Source organism: Bison bison, unplaced genomic scaffold, assembly GCF_000754665.1.
Source record: "Bison bison bison isolate TAMUID 2011002044 unplaced genomic scaffold, Bison_UMD1.0 scf7180017864263, whole genome shotgun sequence".
In the NCBI taxonomy this organism is placed as follows: Eukaryota; Metazoa; Chordata; class Mammalia; order Artiodactyla; family Bovidae; genus Bison; species Bison bison.
In genome coordinates, this window is record NW_011494835.1 from 1,454,409 (window position 1) to 1,471,067 (window position 16,659).

A 16,659-nucleotide genomic window follows, 5' to 3' on the forward strand; every position below is an offset into this window, starting at 1 on the left:
ATGATGTGCAGAAGCTTTTAAGTTTAATTAGGTCCCATTTGTTTATTTTTGCTTTTATTTCCAATATTCTGGGAGTGGGTCATAGAGGATTCTGCTGTGATATATGTCGGAGAGTGTTTTGCCTATGTTCTCCTCTAGGAGTTTTATAGTTTCTGGTCTTACGTTTAGATCTTTAATCCATTTTGAGTTTATTTTTGTGTATGGTGTTAGAAAGTGCTCTAGTTTCATTCTTTTACAAGTGGTTGACCAGTTTTCCCAGCACCACTTGTTAAAGAAATTGTCTTTAATCCATTGTACATTCTTGCCTCCTTTGTCAAAGATAAGGTGTCCATATGTGCATGGATTTGTCTCTGGGCTTTCTATTTTGTTCCATCGATCTATAGTTCTGTCTTTGTGCCAGTACCATACTGTCTTGATGACTGTGGCTTTGTAGTAGAGCCTGAAGTCAGGTAGGTTGATTCCTCTAGTTCCATTCTTCTTTCTCAAGATAGCTTTGGCTATTCGAGGTTATTTGTAATTCCATAGAAATTGTGAAATTATTTGTTCTAGCTCTGTGAAGAATACCATTGGTAGCTTGATAGGGATTGCATTGAATCTATAAATTGCTTTGAGTAGTATACTGATTTTCACTATATTGATTCTTCCAATCCATGAACATGGTATATTTCTCCATCTATTAGTGTCCTCTTTGATTTCTTTCACCACTGTTTTATAGTTTTCTATATATAGGTCTTTAGTTTCTTTAGGTAGATATATTCCTAAATATTTTATTCTTTCCTTTGCAATGGTGAATGGAATTGTTTCCTTAATTTCTCTTTCTATTTTCTCATTATTAGTGTATAGGAATGCAAGGGATTTCTGTGTGTTGATTTTATATCCTGCAACTTTACTATAATCATTGATGAGTTCTAGTAATTTTCTGGTGGAGTCCTTAGAGTTTTCTATGTAGAGGATCATGTCATCTGCAAACAGGGAGAGTTTTACTTCTTCTTTTCCAATTTGGATTCCTTTTATTTCTTTTTCTGCTCTGATGCTGTGGCCAAAACTTCCACAACTATGTTGAATAGTAATGGTGAAAGTGGGCACCCTTGTCTTGTTCCTGACTTTAGGGGAAATGCTTTCAATTTTTCACCATTGAGGATAATATTTGCTGTGGGTTTATCATATATAGCTTTTATTATGTTGAGGTATGTTCCTTCTATTCCTGCTTTCTGGAGAGTTTTTATCATAAATGGATGTTGAATTTTGTCAAAGGCTTTCTCTGCATCTATTGAGATAATCATATGGTTTTTATTTTTCAATTTGTTAATGTGGTGTATTACATTGATTGATTTGTGGATATTGAAGAATCCTTGCATCCCTGGGATAAAGCCCAACTTGGTCACGGTGTATGATCTTTTTAATGTGTTGTTGGATTCTGATTGCTAGAATTTTGTTAAGGATTTTTGCATCTATGTTCATCAGTGATATTGGCCTGTAGTTTTCTTTTTTTGTGGGATCTTTGTCAGGTTTTGGTATTAGGGTGATGGTGGCCTCATAGAATGAGTTTGGAAGTTTACTTTCCTCTGCAATTTTCTGGAAGAGTTTGAGTAGGATAGGTGTTAGCTATTCTCTAAATTTTTGGTAGAATTCAGCTGTGAAGCCGTCTGGACCTGGGCTTTTGTTTGCTGGAAGATTTTTGATTACAGTTTCAATTTCTGTGCTTGTGATGGGTCTGTTAAGATTTTCTATTTCTTCCTGGTCCAGTTTTGGAAAGTTGTACTTTTCTAAGAATTTGTCCATTTCTTCCATGTTGTCCATTTTATTAGCATATAATTGCTGATAGTAGTCTCTTATGATCCTTTGTATTTCTGTGTTGTCTTATTTTGGTGAAACACATCTTCTACATAGTTTCCTGATGTACATTTTCTTGAGATCTTGACATTTTCTTTATTTCTTGCATACATGATTGTTGATTGGTCAGGCATAACATTTTAGGTTGGAAAGTGTCTTTTAGAATTTTGAAGGCATTGCTTCAGTGTCTTCTAGCTTTCCATGTGGCTATTAAGAAGTGTGATGGCATTTTGATTTCAAATTTTCTGTTTGTGACCTATTTGTTTTTTCTCTTTGGAAACTGTCAGGAACTTCTTTTTATCACAACAGTCTTCCCCTCCCCCCGCCCCCCAACAATGTGCCTTGCTTTTGGTCATTTATTTAAGTGGGCTTTTTCAGATAAGAGAAACATATTTTTCATTACTTACACATTTTCTTATGTTAATTCTTTGATATTTTTCTCTCCATCATTTTATCTGTTTTCTATATCTGGTTCTCCTATTATTGACGTATTGGATTCATAGACTAAATCTCTATTGGAAAAAAATGCTTCTTTCAGTCCCTATCATTTTTTTGTCCTGTTTTTTCAAATGATGTCCTATACTTCATGCTTTAGATTTTCCACTTGCTTTTTATTTGAGCTAGCATGTTTTATTCTTTCTTGTTCTCTGATGGTTCACTTCTTTTTCATTTTACCTTTGTTTCATTCATGCAGTATCTTCTCTGAGCTCTCCTTGAATAAAAAGGAGACGCTTTGTCATGGTTTTTGCTTTGATCTCCTCTATTTTGGAAGTTTTCCACACTTGATATTCCTCAGTTGCCTGTTCATACAAGAGTGAATCTCTAAAAAGTTGATGGAGGTTTGAGTGAAAGGCTTGAAGGTAAACTTCCTTAGTGACTGTGTAATCAGGTGGTCAGCTGTTTTTTTCTTTTTTTTTTTTTTTAATTATAGCTATAGTATTTTCTCTGGGGATTGTTCTGATTCTGTAGAGGAGGCTCTTTTAACCTCTTTGATTAAGGAGATGATTCTAGCTTCTGAAGGAATCCTGGAATTACGAGTAAGTGGCAACTCTGAGACTTTAGCACAAGTTAAATTCAATTTTAAAATGCATTCTCTTAACCAATATGTTTCCTCGGAGTAGGAAATGGCAACTCACTCCAGTATTCTTGCCTGGAAAATTCTTGCCTGGACAGAGAAGCCTGGTGGGCTACAGTCCATGGGGCTGCAAAGAGTTGGGCACGATGAGTGAGCATGGATGCACAGAACAATTATGTTAATAAAAATTTCTCTGTTTACCATTATAACTAACATTTCATGTCATTAACAAATCATTACAAATATCATGTTAATGAAAAGTTTCAAAGCTCCTATATGATGTGGGCTCCTCACAGAAGTCTTACAGTCAATGAGTAATATTTTTAAAATCCTTGCAAATACTAAGAACAAGAACAGAATATCATTGTTGTTCAAGTTGAAATGCATTTGGTTACTAGAGACTTTGAATGTTTCTAATAAGCATATTAGATATTTGTATTTCTAAGCAAATACATTTCTCAAATAAACACAAGGGAAAGTCAGAAACTACAAATGCTCTTTGGAATATGGTGTTACCTCACTGATTCTGGTTACAAGGGGGAAGCACAGCCCTTGGGGTGATGGAAGACCTTGTTGAAAGACCTAAAAGTATTTAGATTTGTTTTCTTCCATTATTTCAAGTCACACTAGTTTTACAAAGTTAGTAAATCTATTCATTTTTGCCTGATACAGGTCATTGTATTAATGAAGATAAGACAAATAATAAGTATTTCAATTCTTACATATAATTGATTTGTTTGACGTTTCTAAAGATAGTTGGTTTGAGGACTTTAAAAATCTCCCTTTAAAATCTTGTTTACAGCATTGATTTTTATGTCCAGAGAAAAATAGCAAAAGAAAAGGCATTTACTAAGCAAAGATAAACACTAACTAAGCCCTTATTTTGGAGAAGGAAATGGCAACCCACTCCAGTATTCTTGCCTAGAGAATCCTGTGGACAGAGGAGCCTGGTGGGCTGCTGTCCATAGGGTCGCACAGAGTCAGACATGACTGAAGCAACTTAGCACGCATGCATGCATTAAGAAGGAAATGGCAACCCACTCCAGTGTTCTTGTCTGGAGAATCCCAGGGACAGAGGAGCCTGGTGGGCTGCCGTCTATGGGGTCGCACAGAGTTAGACACGACTGAAGCGACTTAGCAGCAGCAGCAGCAAACCCTTATTTGAAATACCACAAAACTGAATTAATAGAGCTTTACTACATTCCCAATACCTGGTTATTCTGATTTCTTCTCTAGCTACAGTGTTTTCACTAGAGTCTATTTCATATAAAAGAGCCACTGATGCATTTGGTTTGATTTATCTACTGACAATACTTCAATTAATCCTCCTAGGCAAATTATATTCTTAAATCTAATTTTGGTTTAATCCTCCAAGTAATTTTAATTTATTTTCCATATATCTTGACAAAGGTAATTATGAAAGGAAAAAAAAACCATTATGGGTATATTATTATGAGATATAGAGAAAAATGTCACTTCCCAAAAGACATATACTTTGCTAGTTGGTGTTAGTGAATTACACAACCTTGAAAGGTATAAGAATGTGCCAGAATGATTTATCACCTACAAGCCATGGAAGGGTAAAGAGATACATGGTTGATCGGCTGGGAATTTTGTGATTTGAGAGGTGAGTAAATGCTACCTTATACACTCTTCCTGGTGTACTGGTAACATGGGCATTGGTTTAATGGCCTGTTTTAGGGAGAAGCTTTATCTTCCACCTCAACATTTATGTAAAATTTAGGTGGTACATAAATATATATTTAATTTGAACTTGCTGTATCAGATATCTATATTTTCCTGAATATCCTTCCTAACAGGTTTCTTAAAAGTTTACTTCTCTTTCCATAAGCTTTGCTTGAGATAACCAATCTATATTATATCCACAAAGGAAACACATTGCATTCTTTTCAGGCTATATAACAATAAGTCTCACAATTTTACAGAAGTTGGTATTTAAGAAATGAATTTCACTGACTGAACAAAAATCAAAAGTACTATGAAAGGTCTGGACTTCTAAGATTGGACAAGAATTTCAACTAGACAAGCCCATTGTATATGCTATGTGACCATATCCAGTTGGGAATGCAAGTTAGCACAACCTTCCTGTAAAGTGATTAGGCAAAGGAATCAAAAGTCTTAATTGATACATCATTAGACACATATAATAAATAACAAGTATAATAACAATAGAAAAGGAACATGATTAATGAGTAGGGAAAGTATTTATGACAATTTCAGGTAAAGCAGGATCTCAAGGGGTATGTAAATATGCATTTGTTTGTGTGTATAAATACACAAAGACCAAAGGGTTTTGATAGTATTATCTCTCACTAGCAGAAATACTGGTGATTCTTCCTTATATTATTATGTAGCTTTCTACATCAAGCATTTAGTACTCTAAAAATAAGGAAAAACATTCAAAACAGATACAAGAACAGCAGCAATGCTAACATCTTATTGAAACTCAACTTCCACCAGAGTGTACAACCCTGGATTTAAATGAACTGACACAATCACATTATCTTTGGTCTTCTAGTGGTATCAAACAACAACAATCTGATTTGAAGGTTTCAAAAACATCACCGATACATTTTATACTAGAAGCTCAGAATACATGAAAATATCAAATCCTTGCTAAAGAAAGAATTATCTGAAAGCAACTCAAGTATTTGCAGCTTATTTTTTTTCAATTGGAGTATAGTTGATTTAAATCTGTTAGTTTCAGGTGTTCAGCAAAATGAATTAGTTACACATATAAACAAACTCTATTATATTCTCTGTTTTTCTTTCACTACCTTCTAAAAATGTAGAATAAACCAAGGGAAGTCATCTTCATTAGAATTCATTCAATTAGTGACTATTTTTAAAGTACTTGCCATGTGTCAAACATTTTTTCAGGCACTGGGGATTTTGCAGTGAAGAAAATAAAGTTCTTGTCTGGTAGAGGAACAAATATTATCTTTACCATATAATAATAAAATGCTGTGAATGAAGTAATATTCATTAATAAGGTACACTTTATAGATAGTAGAAAACAAAAGTTATAAATTTCTTGTTTAGCAAAGAAAATAAATGTATCTCCTTTATTTACTCTAGGACATTTCATTTCTCTTATTTAGTTAAAGAAACTGAAATTGCGTGATTACTTACCCCAATATTAAACATCCCTGTAAAATACTCCATATTTGCTTGAATGAACCAAATGTTGCTTAAACCTAGTTCATCACTTCTCTTCTTAGCACGAATTAATGATAATTCCTTGTTTTCTATTAGTATAACCTAGATTTCACACAGGAAACAATAGTATATTCAGTAAACTAGTTTAGACATTAAAGCCAACTATTATTACTGTATTTACTAGCTTTAATAATGTTGATCATATTATGTTGATCCTTATTGTTGTGCTGTGGGAGACCTGGGTTGGATCTCTGGGCTGGAAAGATCCCTTGGAGAAGGGAACAGCTACCCACTCCAGTATTCTGGCCTGGAGAATTTCACGGGCAGAGGAGTCTGGCAGGCTATACTGTCCATGGGGTCGCAGAGTCAGACACGACTGAGTGATTTTCACTTTCACTTCATTTTCTCTATCCTGTGCTAGGACATATGCCAGATAGTACAGTACAAAAGCAAACAAGGTCCTTGAACCCTTGGAGCTTATAGATATGGTGATACAAGTGAGACAGGTAATTATAATACAGCGAGCGGTGAGTGCTTAATCAAAGACATATAATGTGTTATCAAAGCATGTAAACTTGATGACTAAGAGAGGTTTTAGTCATTTAATATTAAAGAATAACATATTAATTGAGGCCTGAAAAATGAATAGAAATTAGCTGGAGGAATGAAGGAGTGTTTCTGGTGGAGAGAGGGACATGTATAAAGGCCCAAGGTGAGAAAGATACAGTGGGTTTGAAGAACTGAGAAGACTGGTATAGTTGGGGTACACTGAGCGATGCTGGAGCTTGGAGTGGGGAGACAGGGTGTGGAGAGTAGAAATCAGACTGGAGAGGTAATGGGAGTCAAGATCACACGGGATAAAAGGACAACCAGTTGCTTGCAATGCATAGTATGGATTGGTGGGGCCAAGGCAAAGGCACGGCAGCAAGTTACAAATTTCTGATAGTAAGCCAGGCCAAGAAGACAGGAGCCATCACTGATTTGGATGAAGAAAAGTGGGCAGACTTAGGTCACTTTCATCATTCTCATTCTTAGTTTGGTCCTTATTTTGTCCTTACTTTTGTCTTTATGGAAAAATTCTGGACCTTTTTGTATAAAAAGCTTGTCAGAGGATATTTGGTGTCAAAGGTTTCCAGCCTTTATTCTAGCCAAGATTTTCCTTCTCCAATTTCAACATCTCTAAGTTTCCAGACCTTTTAGGAAGGGAAAAAAAGACACCAGACCCTGACTCTGCATCTCCAGGATTCTGCTCTGTGAGCTCTCTTCCTCTTGCTCCAACCATGAAATTGTTGTTTTCCTTGGTGATGAAACAGATGCCTGCCTCTTTCTCCTCATAGTCCTCATTTATTTACTAAGAAAGATAAAGAATAATGTCTTCCACTCTCTATCATTCTGGCCAGTTTATGAGTTCTTCCACATTTTTCCTTCTGAGAATAATCACTTTAATTATTTTGTAATTTCCAGAGAGCTCACAAGCAAAGAATTGTAATTTGAAAAAATGGCATTAAGTTCTAGCTTTTATGCTAAAAGCTGGGAGGAAATGATTTACTATGACAAAAGACTAAAAATGGCACCAACTTCTAACAAATGGTGATGGTGATTGTATAAATTACAGTACATTTACTCAAAAACATATTATGAAGTCACATTTCAGTGATGATATTTAAAACTACTTGCAATAGGAAAAAAAACATTTATGACATAAGATTGAGTGAAAGCAGGTGGTTGAAATTGTATTTGCAGTCTTAGAATTTGCAGCCACAAGCATCCTTCTGAACAATGGTTTAATGAGCACATGGGGGGAAATGCATTTGGTGGATCAGAGTGATAGAACTGGGGTTTATCTTTTTCTTTAAAAAATATTTTTTCAATTCTGATACAATGACTAAAAACCAAGGCACCAAAGAATATGCTCAACAAGTTCCAGAAGCTAGTATTTCAAGTACAAAATAATGTTGACAATTAAACTGGTTTCATCATTAATTATTTAATAGTTAAATAATTATTTCTTTTATAAAAAATAAAAACTGTACGTGGCCCTAACTCTTTCCCCCTAAGATTCTGAATCTCAGAAGTGTAGTTCAACGAAAAATAAAATGCCTGTGCCTCATATCTGACCTCAGTGAATGATTATCAACTCAAAGAGGGATAAGCCAGACTCAGCTAATTGAACTGTGCAGTTTCTTATCATCTATCATTCAGACTTTACCTGGCATGATGGCAGCACGTGAGCTAGGACAATCCCAACATGGCCCTGAAAAAGGCAAGAAAAGGAACAAGTTAACTTTGGTCTCTCAGGCTTTTGTTTATTCTGAGACAACAATCTTGTCATATAAAAACATGTCCTTGAGTGTAAGGTAGTAAAGTCACTTCGTCTTGGAAAGGCTAAAGAGAATAAAGAAGAGATACGATACCCCACCACTGCAGAAATCCACAATTCTGTCTCCAGGTTTGGCTTGATTTGTCACCATATAAACAAGGTTGTTCAACTGTTGCTGCTTCCTCAAAGCTCGATCACTGGACATTTTACCTGGGAAAGGGATGAAGACAGTGACACATTAGGTATTGCAGGGACTGGGAAGGCACCGGTGCACTAGACCAGCAGCATATAGGAAGACTGGCACAGACGTAAGTGAGTACCATTCCATGTGACCCACCACGAGAGGATTAGAGAACTGGAACCCAGAGGTGAAATCTCTTTTTGCTTAATTTTACTTTTATTCTTACCTAACTATTCTTTTGGAGGAGGAAATGGCAACCCACTCCAGTATTCTTGCCTGGAGAATTCCATGAACAGAGAAGTCTGGTTGGGCTGCAGTCCGTGGGGTACCAATGGGTCAGACACGACTGAGTGACTAACACAACTATTCTTTTAATTGTCATTGACAGAAAAATCTATGAAAAAATGTCTTTGAAAGAGAGGAAAGAATAAGTGTAAAACTAACTTCAGAGTCATAAATAGTTTAATAAATGTTCAGTTCAGTTCAGTTCAGTCACTCAGTCATGTCCGACTCTTTGCGACCCCATGAATCGCAACACGCCAGGCCTCCCTGTCCATCACCAACTCCCAGAGTTCACCCAAACTCATGTACATCAAGTTGGTGATGCCATCCAGCCATCTCATCCTCTGTCATCCCCTTCTCCTCCTGCCCCCAATCCCTCCCAGCATCTGAGTCTTTTCCAATGAGTCAACTCTTCACATGAGGTGGCCAAAGTACTGGAGTTTCAGCTTTAGCATCATTCCTTCCGAAGAAATCCCAGGGCTGATCTCCTTCAGAATGGACTGGTTGGATCTCCTTGCAGTCCAAGGGACTCTCAAGAGTCTTCTCCAACACCACAGTTCAAAAGCATCAATTCTTTAGTGCTCAGCTTTCTTCACAGTCCAACTCGCACATCCATACATGACTACTGGAAAAACCATAGCCTTGACTAGACAGACCTTTGTTGGCAAAGTAATGTCTCTGCTTTTGAATATGCTATCTAGGTTGGTCATAACTTTCCTTCCAAGGAGTAAGCGTCTTTTAATTTCATGGCTGCAGTCACCATCTGTAGTGATTTTGGAGCCCCCCAAAATAAAGTCTGACACTGTTTCCACTGTTCTCCCATCTGTTTCCCATGAAGTGATGGGACCAGATGCCATGATCTTAGTTTTCTGAAAACTGAGCTTTAAGCCAACTTTTTCACTCTCCTCTTTCACTTTCATCAAGAGGCTTTTGAGTTCCTCTTCACTTTCTGCCATAAGGGTGGTGTCTGTTACTGGAGGAATAAAAATTAACAGTAATAGTCTCTTCCCTCTATCCCTCTTAGAGACATAGTATAAAGATTATCTAATTTCAGCACATATTTAAATCTCCTTGGAGAAAAGAGACCTATAATAATAAAAACATTTTTATTCTCTAACTGGCACATCTGTGAACTCTTAATTCTTCTGGTTAAGACACTTGGAACACAGGTGTCACATTGTCTAAAATACATCAATTGTTATTGCATTTAGAAATAAATTAGATTTTCTTATTTCTGCTTTGAAGCTTCCTTTCCTCATGAGTCAGACACAGAAATTTAATGTAATTAGAGATAGAAGATAGGGCATTTCCAAGCACGAAACGCCTTGGGCCTAGCAATATGAAAACATCTTAACTTTCCTTTCAAAAGCCATTGGTCAAGTCCACTAAAATATCTTCAGAAAAATGAATAAAAGTATTTGTTTTAATATATTTCTAATGCACTGTTCATCAGAGCAAGATTTAAAAAATATAAGGGTAGCTTTCAGTGAAGTGTGTGTGTGTTAGTTGCTCAGTCTTGTCCGACTCTTTGCGACCCCACAAACTGTAGCCTGCTAGGCTTCTCTGTTCATGGAATTCTCCAGGCAAGAATACTGGAGTGGATTGCCATTCCCTTCTCTGGAGGATCTTCCTAACCCAGGGATCGAATCCTGGTCTCCTGCATCACAGACAGATTCTTTACTGTTTGAGCTACAGGGAAGTTCAGTGATAAATATAAAAGGAAAAATGCAGATAATCTTTTGGGCGTGATCAAAAATTATTTACAGATAACAAGTTTCTCCACTCCATTTTCACAGAAAAATATTATGCTTTTTTCTTTTGTATTTTCCTTCTTTTTTCCATTACTAAAATTAAAACATTGGGAAACTTTTAGGAAAAAACAGAAAATGTGAATTTAAAAAGATCTATATGAGATAAAAAGTCATTTTTCTATGTACTTTTCTATTTTTAATATATGTACTTCCAACTATACCCGTAAGTTCCTAATTTTCTAGACAGCATAGAAAACATTATAAATCTTTGTGTCTATGAATTTGTTTTTACACTGTAAGTTTTAATGGCAGTGAAAATTTTATTAACTACCTATACCCAATTTATTTAACCAATTTCCTACTGTAACAACATGGTCATTATCATACACCTGACTCATTGTGTGCATTCTTAATTATTTAGCATGGCCTAATGTGAATTTCAAACATGAAAAGCATTGAAATCAATAGTTTGGTGACTTCATTTGTGAAGACTGTTTCATGTACTTATTTTAATTTTTATCTAATAGCAAACTATTTAAACAGTTAGTAAAAGCCCCTGTGATTTTGTGGACAGCCATTCCTAAGAGGTTTTATTATGACAATTTTTAAACACAAGGCAAAGTTGAAAGAATCAACATTCAGTGAATGACTTTGTACCCTCTACCTAGATTCTACCATTAACAGCCTACTAGAGTTGACAATGGCACCCTACTCCAGTACTCTTGCCTGGAGAATCCCATGGACAGAGGAGCCTGGTAGGCTGCAGTCCATGGGGTCGCTGAGGGTCGGACACGACTGAGCGACTTCACTTTCACTTTTCACTTTCATGCATTGGAGAAGGAAATGGCAACCCACTCCAGTGATCTTGCCTGGAGAATCCCAGGGATGGGGGAGCCTGGTGGGCTGCTGTCTATGGGGTCGCACAGAGTCGGACACGACTGAAGTGACTAAGCAGCAGTAGCAGCAGAGTTGGTTCATCACACTTCTATCTTTCCATCCCTCTATGCATCCAGTCATAAATCCCCCTAATTGTCTATTTTTATTATGGCAGTGTAGTTTTTATTTGGCGGAAGAAGAATAAGAACACGGAAGGGGAAGAAGGGGCAGGAATCAGAAGGCAAAAAGGAAAAGTACTTTTGAGGCCCTTGGGAGAGTGAGAGTCACAAATGCTGCTATTAAATGGAGCCATCAAGCGGCAAAGAAACTAGCACTGGCATTTGAGTCTTTGGTGTGTTTGCGGATTTCTTAACAATTCTTAGCCAAAGGATTTTCAAAAAAGAAAGTGAAAAGGAATTATCTTTTGTTAAGAATAAGGAGATAAGAAAATAAAACTTACTTAATGGAATATCTAACAGTAAGTTCTGTACTGTACTTCTATCAGATATTTAGAATGGCCTAACTTTCTCAGGTTTGTTTCAAAAGCAAATGTTGATGAAGATCTGTTTTACTTGCTAAACCTGCCTCTTTGCATATGAAGAATCTGTGCTTAAATAAAGGCAAAAAGGGACCTTTCAGGGTTCTGTTTAAATACAGAGACTATTAAATTGCCCATAACATTCACAGGTTGAACTAAAAATACAGTAGCATGAGGCCTAGGTGCTTCATGGAAAAACTGCATCTAATAAAGAATTCCTCCTCACCATTCTAGTTTTATAAATATTATGAAGCTCCTGGAAACATGAATAGGATCTTTAATATGTTAAACCAGGTAAGAAAGTGGTATTTTGATTATGCTTTGTCAGATGACAATACATTAGTAAATTTGGTGTTTTAAGGGCTGTAATAACTCTAATAAAGAAACTAAATCAGAAAAAAAAGAAAGACATATTTTGAGATATGGTATTCATTTAAAAACCAAATTGTACTTTTTATTTAAACCCAATATTCTTGTGCCTGATGCCATTTACATGTATAAAAGTATTTTTTTTTAACTTGACTAAAAATGATGGTTCTTTAGGTGTCATCATGAAAAAACAAAACCCAAGAAGCAAGTGTTTTAATATAAATGATCCTATTTATCCTGCGATGTAAATTCTTCTACAGTAGAGTCTGTTGTCTAAATCAAGTTAGGAGGAACCTGATTATTTAGACAACTTCATTGTTCGCATTACACAAAAATAAAGTACAGGGTAAAGGAGCCAATTTTTAAACTAAGGAAGCACCATATTAGGATACTGGTACTTTTGGTCAGTTCAAAACATCAAATAAAGCAGGACCGAAAAAAAAAAAAAAAAAGCCATGGATGGAAAATGTGCACGTGTGCAGTCAGGACACCTGCTCAGTCTAGCATCAATAAATAGTGCTCAAGATCAGGCAGCTTTTTTAAAATAAATTTTTTATTGCAAGATATTTGCTTTACAATATTGTGCTGGTTTCTGCCATACACCAACGTAGGCAGCTCTTAATTTATTCCTTCTCGGTCGGAAGCAACAAAGTACCTTGAATGTTATAAATTACTGGTAAAAAGGAAAATGGATGGGTGCTTGGATACATTTTAGCCTTAAAAAGATTCATTTGCTGTTTTGTTTTCTAAGTATTTCTTTGAGATGTAGCACACCACTCTCATTCTGTGAAATTTTTTTTAATCATTAAATATGGAGATAAAGGAGATGGCTAAAACTAATGGTGCAGGGATTTTTTTTAAATACATTTTTGTTTGGAAAGTTATCAAATCAAGAGGGCAAGAGTAAATTTCCCCAGCAGAGACGCCTGTAATAGGTTGCAGAGAAGGTACGAGACAGCTGAATACACCGGGTGCACCAATAGGGCCTTTGGCAGGTGAGAAGGAACGTAATAACCACACATGTTCATGTTTTCAAGAAGCCCAAAACATTAAGACAAATATCATGTTTCAAAGGGTAATGGCCAGCAATGCCCAAATTCCACCTTCAGGGTAGCCGTGGTTTTCATGCTGCGAAGAGTCACTAGGCTCCAAGTATATGCCCAGGAGTTGTCTACAGGCTGAGGACACAATGCAAAGTAAGACAGTCCCTGTGTCTAAGAAGTGCCTAAGAAGGATGCCTAAGAAGACGGTATGCAGCTATGAGTATTCATTATGCGCAAAGTATGTGCACTGCAGATACAGAACTACCTGTTTGAGACATCACTCGGGATTTTACTGAGATGTGGGGTATCTCAGCTGAGTCTCTGAGGAAGAACAGAAACCTGCCAGGTAGAATGGGTGGGGAAAGCATGCTAAAAATGACACGGCAGGGACTTCCCTGGTGGTTCAGTGATAAAGAATCTGACTGCCAATGCAGGTGACACAGGTTCGATCCCCGGTCCAGGAAGATCCCACACGCCACTGAGCAACTACGCCCGTGGGCCACGAGTTCTGAGCCCATGTGCCCTGGAGCCTGTGCTCTGCAACAAGAGAAGCCACTGCAATGAGAAGTTCACACGCAGCAACAAAGAGTAGCTCTGACTTGCGCAACTAGAGAAAGACTGTGCAAAGCCACAAAGACCTAGCACAATCAAAAAAATAATAAAATGAAAAAAAAATTTTTTTTTAAGTGTGATATGGTATATTTAGGGGAGAAACTGCAATTAGCTCACTTGTGCTTGAAAATGAGGATCCATGAGAAAGTGGTAGAGCATGGGATAGACCTGAGAATTTGGCAGGGCCAGATGGGAAAGGGCATGCTTGTTATCTTGTCTCTTTGTGCTGCAGAGAAAACAGTCTTACTTTATACTTAACATGTATGCTTAGAGCTCCTTACAGACAAGTTCTCTTTGAACAGACAGCTTTCTTATTTTTACATTATTCCATATTAAGATGTTCTTTTATACTGCTATCCTGCAACATTTTAAATTCTGGATAGAGTATATCCACAAATCAGATAGAATTATTCATAAATTCATGTGGAGCATTCAACCTCAACTGATACTAATGTCATTAAATGATGTAATTAAGAAAATAAAATTAAATAAATTGAACTCACTGAATCATTTCAAGCTCTGCTGTTCCAGACCAAGAATGCCTTTGGATCCTTACTGGATTCTTCTCACTCTCCTTCCCGGGCTTCTCTCCCCATGGCGGTCCCTGAAATGCTGTGCACACCAGGTTCTCTCTCTCTTTCATAGCTCATCACTATGGGTGATTTTCTGGAGTATATTACTAAAAAGTCCCTTCCAAAACTACCCATGGAAATACCTGTCCTTACTTAAAATACTTTTAAAGGCTCCCCTCTGCCTTATGAAAAAAGGCCTAACTTCTTGGAAAGAAAGCAAGGCCTTTAATGATCTGGGCCCTGTTAATTTGCCGACCCTCTTTCTGCTACTTTCATACTATACCCTCTATGTTCCAACCTCTCTGAACAATGGCTATAGTTCCTTGAATATATCACTGCCGGTGAGTCAGCTGCTTTATAAATTTTGTTCTCTTTGCTTGAAACCTATTCTTCACTCCTGGCTACACTGACATGAATTCCTATTATAATAGGTTTTTTTTTTTAAAGACAAAAACAAAAAAGTTACTTTTTTAAACTCCTTGTCACTATCCAAAACACTTTTATACTATAAAGGCTGTTTTTTTACATTGTAAAGGCTGTTATTATTAACTACTGAAAAAAGTTTTCTTATTTTAAAATGATTACTAAGGCATTATTCATTATACCAACTATCCCAAAAAGGACTGTAAGCTGAAATTGCTTCTGTTTACATGAAATAGATACAGATGATTTTTTCTGGAATTACATAAATTTGGGCCCAATTAAATGGAAAGACTATTAGGAGACTGACAGGCACATAACACGTGCTCAATAAAAGTTTAATGAATGAATTTTCTCTATAATTATGACTTAAACAGCATTTTAAGGCAGTTAACTTTTGAAGGTACTAAGTATGAAAACAAATTCAATCATATTTGAAAGTATACTGTACTGAAATAGAAAAAGGAGTCAACTATGAAACAGTGTTTTAGGTGGGGATGGAAAAGTTTCTGAAAACTTTTAAGAGGAAATAAGAAAGCTGCCATTTAAAGCTATACCAAAAACTAGAAAAGCATGAATACAATTCCTAAAGAAATGCCTGAGAAGATGCATGAAACTAAGCAGCAATGTGAAGCTTATACTTTAGGTTAGGGGAAACTTGTTTAAATTTTGGAAATTACTTATTGGAAATACTGAAAATTAGAATTGTCTGAATTTGCAATTTTTAAAGCCAGTTGCAGGTTTCACTAATCCTCTTGGCCATACTAACCTCAGAGTGGCAGTATTCTTCTAACAATAGACACTAATCATCTATTACCTTTGCCCTCTGTCTCCCACCCCCAGCCCATCCACACATCTCACAGTGCAGTCTATGAAATCAACAACAGTGTATCAGTGCGAAGGCATTTTCACTCTGATAGTTTTGTTACAGATATTATTAGAGCAATAATTATTAGTTAGAAATTCAAAATGCTAAAAGAAGCCAATTTATTCTTCTCTAAATTGAGGAATATTGACCTCATAAACTACCTCAATCAATCATTTAACCAACAAATCAACCAACTAAACTGACCTACACAGACTTGTTCTAGACAACGTTAGGGACACAAAGATGCCTATCACTTGATTTCTGTCCTTCATGAACTTACACCTTATTTAAAATAGTACAAAAATCATTACATTTGGGCTTAGGAGATGAATATTATTAACCACATTGTACAATAATTTTATGACATTTTAACAGCCCTAACTTAAAAATTCATAGTTCTTTCATTAAAGTTTCTAAGATGATTGATAACAGTTTCTGTTTATATGATGCTTTGCAGTTTATTAAGCACCTGCACATTTGATAGAGCATCTAACTTCAAGACTGTTAGGTTGTCAGGTGGATAACCTGTTTCTTTTTTCACAAATGAGGACACAACACTGAAGAGACTACTCAGACTTAGCACTTGCTAAAGACACACAGCTGATAGGCAGAGAAGCTGGGTTTTTAACCAAGGATTTCTAACTTTCAGCTCAGTTCAGTTCATTTCAGTTGCTCAGTCATGTCCGACTCCTTGTGATCCCATGAATTGTAGCACGCTGGGCCTCCTTATCCATCACCA

The 16,659-nt window shown here is 36.3% G+C and overlaps 1 protein-coding gene across 2 annotated transcripts in view; it reads right to left on the reverse strand.

Annotated features, from left to right (window-relative positions):
• The window catches only part of GSTCD (glutathione S-transferase, C-terminal domain containing), a 151,496-nt gene that overhangs the window by 23,527 nt on the left and 111,310 nt on the right, over positions 1-16,659 (reverse strand). For both annotated transcript variants that reach the window (XM_010848252.1, XM_010848253.1), the window contains exons 6-8: positions 8,503-8,618; positions 8,298-8,342; positions 6,062-6,190 (exon numbers count right to left, since the gene is read on the reverse strand). In XM_010848252.1, the coding sequence (XP_010846554.1) occupies positions 6,062-6,190; positions 8,298-8,342; positions 8,503-8,618 (290 nt within the window). The remainder of the gene's footprint in view (positions 1-6,061; positions 6,191-8,297; positions 8,343-8,502; positions 8,619-16,659) is intronic.